The following is a 9,829-nucleotide window of genomic DNA, read 5'->3' as shown; positions in this document are numbered from 1 at the left end:
CGAAATGAGGTTGATCCCTTCGAATTTCAAGGTTGTGTGCATCGTTAACAGTGTTATCTACCATTTTTTTTGTGATTTTTTCTAACATAAAATAATCAAAACACATTAGTAAAAAAGGCAAGGATTAATTTAATTGCATGACTGTCTAGGCCCCACGATGGGCGCCAAACTGTTTACCCGTAAAATGGTACAGTTGAATTTATATGTGGTTTCTAGACAAGTGAACTAATTTGATCGTGAAATAATACAATAATTGAAGGAATACACAATACTTAGCCTTAGAATGTAGATGAAATCCGTGGGCACGGTTTCCGAACATAGCAATGATGAGATCAAAAAACAAGAAAGTGAAATTGTATAAAGCTTTGCATAGAATATAGTATATATTTTTGCCAGAAACCTCATGTGCTCTACAATGGTAATTGAGCTCACTATTTATAGCTATGTCCAGGGGAATAAGTCTTAGGATCATGCCCTCCTTTAATGTAGTTATGAAGATCATTGATAAAGATGTAACAGTGAACATAAATGTCAAATTCTCTGTAACGGACCGTCACTTTTAATGCCGCATAATATTCCTTAGTAAATGCTACCGGACGCAGAGCATTTAATACACATTTATGAACGTTATCCTTTTCGGTGACAAGCGGAATGACTGCGTTCGATTCTCAGCCATCCCATCTTGGATTCCACGTATCCTCGTTTTAGTCGGTCACGTGTCATATCATATTTTATCTGGCCACTCGTGGGACTAGTGTGAATTTCATATAGGTTCATTCTCAATATCTCGATAGCTTCCCTTTTTATAGGCCCCTAGGCCTTATGTAGAGGAAAAAACTTTAAAAAGATAAAAAACGAAAAAGTTACATAAAATTGAAAATTAGAAAGAAAAAGCATACAGAGAAATGGGAATGGGAATACGTAGAGCGTGTCAGAGCAACTCATTTGTCCTCGAATAAATTTTCAAAATTTTCCTACTACTAATATATCTCCGAAAAAAGAAAATGAAATTCCGTAAAATTTGTTATGCTGTCGTGGATATAAATAAATGCGTGGATAAAATACAGAACCACGACACGGAAAATAATTTTTGAGGGAGAAAACCTTACCCGAAGCCTTATCAGAAATCACACATTTTTGTATATCCGTTCATTTCATTCCCCACTGGCTTTGATTTCAATTCCCTCTCAACCACTCGCTCCTTTTTTTCCCCTTTCACTCCTATCTCTGTAGCTCTTTGCGCACTCTGCAAAAAACACAAACTAACACTTCTAAGCCAATTTCTTATGCAAGAACAAGGTCACTAACACTTAAAGGTAATCACTTTTCAGCTCCCTATAAACAAATACAAGAAATTCCATCTGGGGTCCTATTCTCCATTTAAAAAAGATGAGCTTTTTTTAAGTTTCTTGTTTAATTACTGAAAAAGTTCCAATTTTTAATTAGTTCTCATAATTCTTCTTATAATAATTGCAAATTTTACCGTAGACCCAGGTTCTTGAATTTTGAATATTGGAGGTAAATATACAAAGAGATAAGAGAAGAGTTTTCGGAATTGAGTTTTTTAGTTGCTGCATTGTTAGGCTGGAAATTGAGTTATTTTTGTTCAAAAAGATAAACTTTTTCTAAGTTTCTTGTTTAATTACCGTGAAAAGTTCCAATTTTTAGTGTAATGCTCATAGTCATTCTTATCGAATTATATTTCATTGTGTACTCAGGTTCTTGATTTTTGAATTTTGGAGATATATGCAAAGAGATAAGAGAAGAATTTTGGGAATTGAGCTTTTTGTTAGGTCTATTATGATTGCTCTTTAAGATAAGTATAAAGAGTAATGACTAGTATGGCTTCCCTAGTGAGTTTGGGGAGTGTTTGTGGATGTTCTTCTGGTGGACAGTTTGAAGGGTCATTCTCACTAGTTAGGAGGGTTTCTTTAGCCAACAACTTTAGAAACTTTAATAGAATTTGGGTTGGAAAAAGATGGCGTTATGTTTCTGTCTGTAGATACTCAGTTACCACGGATTTTGTTGCTGCTGATCAGGGGACATCAATTTCCCTTGATTCCTCATCCAGGAGTAATAAGGAGGACGATGCTGATCTCTTACTTAAGCCGTCCCCGAAACCACAGTTAAAACCTGGACCTAAACCTGGGCCTGCTTTAGGAATGGGTCCAGTCAGTAGGAATGGACCGGTTAGTAGCTCTGGTTCTGATGATGAAAAGGGAAATCCTAATGAAGAAGAGAGAAGCAAGGTCATCGAGTCACTTGGAGAGGCATTAGAGAAAGCGGAGAAGCTAGAAACTAACAGAAAAGCAAATGTGTTGGTTAATAATAAGTCGTCTGCCAATGCACGTACCGCACAAAGAAATAGCAAGCCAGTTGATTCTGATGATTCTTCCAACAGGAAGTCCAAAACTTTGAAGAGTGTCTGGAAAAAAGGTAATCCAGTTGCTGCTATACAAAAAGTGGTAAAACCACCACCCTCTAAACAGGAACCAGTGGCTGATAGTGGAATTAGGAAGAGTGAGTCTCAAACTGTTGCCCCGCTAAAACCCCCTCAGCCACCCCAGAAGGTTCAACCACAGTTACAAGCAAGACCCTCTGTAGCTCCTCCTCCTCCTGTTATCAAGAAACCGGTGATATTAAAGGATGTCGGTGCAGCGGCAAAGCCGCCACCCACTGACGGAATTGAATCAGCTGGAAAGACCAAAGAACGCAAGACAATATTGGTCGACAAGTTTGCTTCCAAGAAACCAGCTGTTGATCCTATGATTGCTCAGGCTGTTTTAGCTCCTACAAAACCTGGAAAGAGCGCACCTCCTGGTAGATTCAGGGAAGAGTTCCGGAAAAAAAGTGGTGCATCTGGAGGACAACGCAGGCGTATGGTTGATGATGGGATTCCTGACGAGGAAGCATCAGAGCTTGATGTTTCGATTCCTGGTGCAGCAGCAAGGAAGGGAAGAAAGTGGACCAAGGCAAGTCGCAAGGCAGCCCGACTTAGGGCTGCTAAAGAGTCTGCACCTGTCAAAGTAGAAATTCTAGAGGTTGGTGAAGAAGGCATGCCGACTGAGGAGTTGGCCTACAACTTAGCTACTAGTGAAGGTGAAATCCTTGGTCTTCTATACTCAAAAGGAATCAAGCCTGATGGTGTGCAAACTCTCAGTAATGACATGGTGAAGATGGTTTGTAAAGAATATGAAGTGGAAGTTATTGATGCTGCCACCGTTAAAGTGGAAGAGATGGCAAGAAAGAAGGAAATTTTCAATGAAGATGACTTGGACAAATTACAAGATAGACCCCCTGTCATAACTATAATGGGTCATGTTGATCATGGAAAGGTGACCAATAAAACTTCATACTCTGTACTTGTTATGCACATATTTACGATTAAATGCTGCATAGTAAGTTCTAGCTGACATGTGTTTCTGGGTTGTTCTTTGACAGACTACTCTCTTGGACCATATACGCAAGACCAAGGTAGAGGCAAAGCTCCTTTTTACTATTGGCAAATTGCTGAAGTTTGTAATTTACTAGTGGTATGGTTATTGTCTGAGAACACTGTGACTTTAGTTGGAAACTGAATACTAACTAGTAGATATTGTAGGTGGCGGCGTCTGAAGCTGGTGGAATTACTCAAGGAATTGGGGCATATAAGGTGCAAGTTCCTATTGACACCAAGCCCCAGATATGTGTTTTTCTTGATACACCTGGACACGAGGTACTCAATACAGTGTTAATGCTTAACTTTACCAGAAGTCAACTATATCTGACCTCTATGTCCTAAAATCAGTTTTTTCATTCTATTTTTTGACATCAAATCAACTTTTTCCACAGGCGTTTGGAGCAATGAGAGCTCGTGGAGCAAGAGTAACAGACATTGCTATCATTGTAGTAGCTGCTGATGACGGTATTCGGCCTCAGACAAATGAGGCCATAGCACATGCCAAGGCAGCTGGAGTTCCAATTGTGATTGCCATAAATAAGGTCTTATTCGCATAGATGTACTTAGTCTCACTTTTTCTCGTACTCTTTGTTTTTAAAATTTTATCAATTGATTCCTTGCCTCCATCTGATTCTAGATTGATAAGGATGGAGCAAATCCTGAGCGAGTCATGCAAGAACTTTCCTCCATTGGTTTGATGCCAGAAGATTGGGGCGGTGACGTTCCAATGGTTCAGGTAGTCAAGCTGCAAACTACGTGGCAGCACCTTTCTGCTTATATCAGCATTCATTAATTTCTTTTTGATTGAACAGATCAGTGCTCTTAAAGGAGAGAATATAGACGATTTGCTGGAGACGGTCATGCTTGTTGCGGAGGTAAGATGATATTGTGACCGTCTGTTTTCTTTGATGCTTTTCTAGGTTGTTCTACCGTACTCTTAGAATCCCATCTTATATGTCTCGATCAATGCTGGTGTCAAGACATGTTGACACAGATACCATGTTAGGATATGTCTCTTTTTAGGAGATTCTTTTGCATGTTTTTGTGCTTGCACATTCTGCATACTTGTCCTATTACTCCCTCCGTTCCATTTTATGTGCCTTAGTTTGACTAAGTACACAGTTTAAGAACGTAAAGAAGACTTTTGAATTTAAGGTGTGTATAACATACCAAAAATACCTTTGATTCTTGTAGTCTTAAACATGCCATGTCATTCCTATTAGTAAGTATCATTAAGGGTAAATCGGAAATATTGGAATTAAAAACTTACTACATATAAAAAGGTGGCATTCATTTTGAAAGAGACAAAAAGGAAAGTAAGACACATAAATTGAAATAGAGGGAGTACTATGTACTGAATATCCTCGGAGCTGGAAGGTCAAAATATAAACATTTTTTTCCTGAAAATTATCCTCCATTTTCTGATCTATCTGCCATAATTTTGTCTTAAACCTTAGATATCGGAAGAAAAAAAGAATAATAACATTATATGCAAGAGTTATGGGTCTTATTTAATTTTCTTTATTTCTGTGCTGTAGTTGCAAGAGTTGAAGGCTAATCCTCAAAGAAATGCCAAGGGGACTGTGATTGAGGCAGGTCTCGATAAATCTAAAGGACCTGTAGCAACATTCATTGTGCAGAATGGTACACTTAAAGGAGGAGACGTAGTAGTTTGTGGTGAAGCTTATGGAAAGGTTAGCAGATAAGAACTTAAAAAGAATTTGGGAATTGTTTTTTATTTGATTCACTGTCGGTTTTCGCCCTAATGATTGATTCTACGGGTTAAAAAGAAGCTCATAGTCTAGTCCTACCTGTGTACTCAGCAGTGAGTACTGTTGCTTAATTTGATCACTTTCTAGAACTTTTTCCCATTTAAAATAATATGTGTTTTACATATTTCAAGGTGCGGGCTTTGTTTGATGATAAGGGAAAGCGTGTTGATGAAGCCGGACCCTCCATACCTGTGCAGGTATACTTCTTTTGTTTGTGTCTTCTTTTCTTCCCATCTACTTGTAGCCAATAAAATGTCATCAGCTGCAATTTGTACTATATTTCATCTTTTAATGTTTAATTACAACTGAACAAAATCCTATTAGATTCAAGGACTGACTATGAGTTGTTAAGTGGTCAATCCATTTGAGTCATAGCACCCCTTTTATTTGTCCTGTCCTCGTGGGATTTTGATATGTCTTAGCCAAGTATCTTACCAAAAGAAATTTAACGAAAGTGACAATATTTTAGCTAGTGTCTTACCAAAAGAAAGCTAATTCTATTGACCACATTCTACAACTTGTGACTTATATACATAGCAAAAAACTTGACTGAACACAACATCTCTGGCTAGCTTTTAAAGGTTACTCTGTCTGTTTTTCCCAACATTAATAAAATTATTTACGTTATCAGAAAAAAGGGCACTTGCTCTGTCTTTGCATGTGCATATTTTTTATGTGTCTATTTTCTCAACATGATTAGTCAATACACAGGTAATTGGATTGAACAATGTTCCAGTTGCTGGTGACGAGTTTGAAGTTGTTGGGTCCCTTGATGTTGCTCGTGAAAAAGCCGAAGCACGAGAGGAGTCCTTGCGAACTGAGCGTTTATCAGCAAAGGCCGGAGATGGGAAAATTACACTCTCTTCTTTTGCTTCTGCTGTTTCAGGAGGAACTGGTCTAGACTTGCACCAACTAAATATTATTCTGAAAGTTGATCTTCAGGTATGTATATATTCATTACTCTAGAAAAGGCTGAAAAGCTTTATCAAGAAATCTATTTGCTATTCTAGATAGATATGCCGTAGATCAGGTTGTATGTATGGTTCTAGGTATTTCAAGAATTTATGTGAACGAATACTATTTTGAAATTCTCAGCTCAGTTAACTTTCTGGGGACCTTCAACTAATAAAGTTATATCATGATAAGAGTCTAAATTAGAATTTTAAGAAGAGTACAACTTCTTTTAGTTTCTTTTGGTTCATCTTTCACTCACTTAGTAGTGACATTGATCTAAATGCTGCCTCTTGGCATTTTTCAGTGCTAGTCAAGAATAAAATGGAACTTCTAATGCCGAGATGCTCCAAATTTCATCTCTCTTTTTTTTTACGTTGCTGTAAGACGTCAAAAGACAATAATGCCGAATTCTTATTCCAGTTGTGAGATGCAATTTGTAACTGGTAATGATAATCATTATTAGGCTGTATTTCTTTTGTAGTCTTTAGCAGTTTAAATGCTTACATTTAGCTTCTGATAGTGCATTTTAGCTGGACATATTTTTGATTGGTACCTATCTGTTGCTGACAGCTTTACTGTTTAATTTTTGTTGGACCATGTCTCAATATATTTCAACTATTGAACACCTTTGGATGCAACAATGTGAGATCTTATTGAAGAAAATTTAAACTATTATCTTTCCCCTTTTTTTTTGCCCACGGTGTGGGATAATACCTTTTTTTTTTTTTTTTTTTTATCTTTCCCTTTTTTGGCTCCACAAGAATAATCAACAGTTCAGTGAATTATTTTTTGGCTTGCTATACCTATATCCTGTCAATCACAAATGTGTAATACATCTGATGATCATTCATTATGACGACGTTACCTACTACCTACTAACTACAATACCCTAAATCATGCATAGGGATCGATTGAGGCTGTCAGACAAGCTCTTCAGGTTCTTCCACAGGATAATGTCACTTTGAAGTTCCTACTGCAAGCTACTGGTGATGTGAATGCCAGCGATGTCGATCTTGCTGTAGCAAGTAAAGCTATTATTTTCGGCTTTAATGTTAGAACTCCAGGTTCTGTCAAGAGCTATGCAGACAATAAAGGTGTTGAGATCCGACTGTACAAAGTTATATATGAGCTTATTGACGATGTGCGAAAAGCAATGGAGGGACTTCTGGAATCAGTTGAGGTAAACATTCATAAGGTTTACGTCATGTGTCTTTTCAGTCTTCCCGGTAAGGAATGTGACATTTTCTGAGTGCATTGAGTGGGTGGGATTTTTCTTGATCAATATCACTTTCACACTTACAGAGTTTAATTTCATAACTTTAATTGAATTTTAATGATATTTAAATAAATTATTGCTTTCTATTGAAAAAAAGAAGAAGCTGGAGAACCTATTATTCTGATCTCTTCATCATATGATGTTAAGTTTGCTTTGTGTTTCTTTCCGAAATTTCCTGAGGTTGTTGGATTGAGGGGAAGGGATGAACTGTAAATTACATTAACTTGTAGATTTTCAAGTGTTTAATCTCATGACTTCACTGGAGTATATATTTTCTTTTTAATAATTGGAGTTTTTATGGAAAAGTAACACAGCTACCAAGCCTGTTTGTGGAAGAATTTTTTTTTATTTTTATTTTTTTATGTGGCAAAATGTTATCATGTTTTCTGTTGGATCATACATACTTGAAAATCATGTGAGTCCCTTTGTATATTTGCAGGAACAAGTGCCAATTGGTTCAGCAGAAGTACGTGCTGTGTTCAGCAGTGGTAGTGGTCGTGTTGCTGGATGCATGGTAACAGAGGGAAAAGTAGTGGAAGACTGTGGTATTCGTGTCGTTAGGAAAGGCAAAGAAGTTCATGTTGGTGTGCTTGAATCTTTAAGACGGGTGAAGGAAGCTGTGAAAGAGGTATACAAACAAACACTCTTCTTCTTTAGATAATCTAGGGAAAAGGAATACTATATTTTCAGTTTTCCTATATCAAGAAAGAAACAAAAATTGAAAAAGAGAAAAGGGAAAAATGTTTTTGGTGTGCTCTCAAGCAACTTATTTTGAGTTAATTAAGGCAAGAATGAATGGTGAACCTACTAGCTCTTTCTGCTGACTTTCTGGACGTTTTAAAGTGTAGTTAGACCATCGTTTCTTGTCTTTGACCAAAAAATATAAAAGTTACTGGTGGAAGTGGCACTGATCCTGTCTTTAATTGCTTTATTCGTGATTAACTTTTGTGTAAGCTGCTTAATCAACTTGGAGCTCATTTGATTATGCATTAGAAATAAAGGATTCTGCATCTGGGGTTTCTTCCTTTGTGTACGCTGTCGGTTATTCCAGTCAAATAGGTCTTTCTCCCTTGAGATTAGGTATACTCTTTGAAATCAGCATTGTATATAAAAGCTGGTCTAGGTACAAAGATGTTATCAACATATTAAGGAGAGGTCCTTTGTTGGATTAATGCGGGATGTATTATTCCAATTCTTCGTTAAGAAGGATCAATCAAATTAACAATCTTGAAACCGGAATCTTAAGCTTCTATTTTGTTTAAATTCCATATTGTCGTTGAAATTCAGGCTGTGTATATATCTCTAAACAGTAGCCAAAGATTGTTTGGTCGGTTGTCATGATGTACTACTATTTGCCGTTTTTGACAGGTTAATGCCGGACTGGAGTGTGGAATTGGGGTCGAGGAGTTCGATGACTGGGAGGTGGGTGATATTCTGGAGGCTTTCAACTCAGTTCAGAAAAGACGAACACTTGAGGAGGCTTCAGCCTCAATGGCAGCAGCACTTGAAGAAGTGGGGATAAGCCTATAAGGAAAGCAGAGGCGCATAACTTAATAACCTTTTCGTGCCAGTTGTAGTTGGGGTTATACGACAACACCCCTCTCCTCATGCTTGGGTTTAATCAATTGTTAAAAGGAGTGGCAATGATCAGCGGGTGAGTTTTGCTGATTGCTTGTCAAACATACTTGATGCCGAAGAAGGTGAGCTGCAGAGAAATGGCCGTTGTGTGCTGTTGCAATGTATATAGTAATACATATATTTTGAGTTCCTCTTTGTAAAGGGCGACAAGTCCATCATTTTTTTGAATTTCTCAAGATGAATGATGATAACACATGTAGTCACAGTAGCATGGAGAAAAGAAGTTCCAAAATTGAAAATCTTAGGATGCTCTAGGTTAGATGCGTCATTTTGTAAACTCAATATCATTCAATTGGAAATGAAATTCAGAAAATGAGGGAACAAATAGTTCTACTGTTTCCATTACATGGTATATGCCTTGCGGTTCAACAATGTAATTCGTTCACTATCTACTCGTTGTCAAAGGGCGTAAATGGCAAATTGGAAAAATCAAGTAGAAAACTGCTTGGGAGTTCTCAATGGATGTCCTCTACATTCAGAGGTTTCAGCAAGTTTAATTCCCTTCATTTTGTTGATTGTCACTTTTTTATTGTTGTCTAACTTTTAAAATTTCTGCAATTGGTGGAAAGTTTTCATGGACTGAAAAGGAAAATCTAGGGTTTCAACTCTCTGGCATCCTTTCAATCCTGGGCAGGCTTCTTCATGGGGTACCAGTTGAGTGGTTTGGGCGTGCGACTAATAGAATTTGAGGTTAACCAGGTAATGTCCTTTTGATATATGTGAGTTTAGCCTAAAATCAAAAGGAAAAAT

At 37.4% G+C, this 9,829-nt stretch overlaps 1 protein-coding gene across 1 annotated transcript; it reads left to right on the top strand.

The window, feature by feature from the left end:
- Positions 1–1,070: 1,070 nt before the first annotated feature.
- On the top strand, positions 1,071–9,404 carry LOC107780681 (translation initiation factor IF-2, chloroplastic-like). The gene is made up of 13 exons (XM_016601245.2): positions 1,071–1,316; positions 1,719–3,335; positions 3,442–3,474; positions 3,602–3,715; positions 3,832–3,981; positions 4,077–4,175; positions 4,252–4,314; positions 4,978–5,133; positions 5,343–5,408; positions 5,923–6,153; positions 7,070–7,345; positions 7,881–8,069; positions 8,810–9,404. Exons 2-13 carry the CDS (start codon positions 1,833–1,835, stop codon positions 8,969–8,971), a joined length of 3,042 nt encoding a protein of 1,013 aa, XP_016456731.2. The 5' UTR covers positions 1,071–1,316; positions 1,719–1,832; the 3' UTR covers positions 8,972–9,404.
- The last annotated feature ends 425 nt before the right edge of the window (positions 9,405–9,829 follow it).

The sequence above is a fragment of the Nicotiana tabacum genome, chromosome 2, assembly GCF_000715075.1.
Source record: "Nicotiana tabacum cultivar K326 chromosome 2, ASM71507v2, whole genome shotgun sequence".
NCBI lineage: Eukaryota > Viridiplantae > Streptophyta > Magnoliopsida > Solanales > Solanaceae > Nicotiana > Nicotiana tabacum.
The sequence above is the reverse complement of the archived record's forward strand: the minus strand, read 5'-3'. Positions and strand labels throughout refer to the sequence as shown.

Bases quoted from the DNA above. Each gene is read 5' to 3' on its own strand.
- LOC107780681 (XM_016601245.2), top strand. From the start codon at position 1,833: ATGACTAGTATGGCTTCCCTAGTGAGTTTGGGGAGTGTTTGTGGATGT. The intron at 3,336-3,441 runs GTGACCAATAAA...GTTCTTTGACAG, and splicing joins GTCATGTTGATCATGGAAAG to ACTACTCTCTTGGACCATAT. The intron at 6,154-7,069 runs GTATGTATATAT...AATCATGCATAG, and splicing joins TTCTGAAAGTTGATCTTCAG to GGATCGATTGAGGCTGTCAG.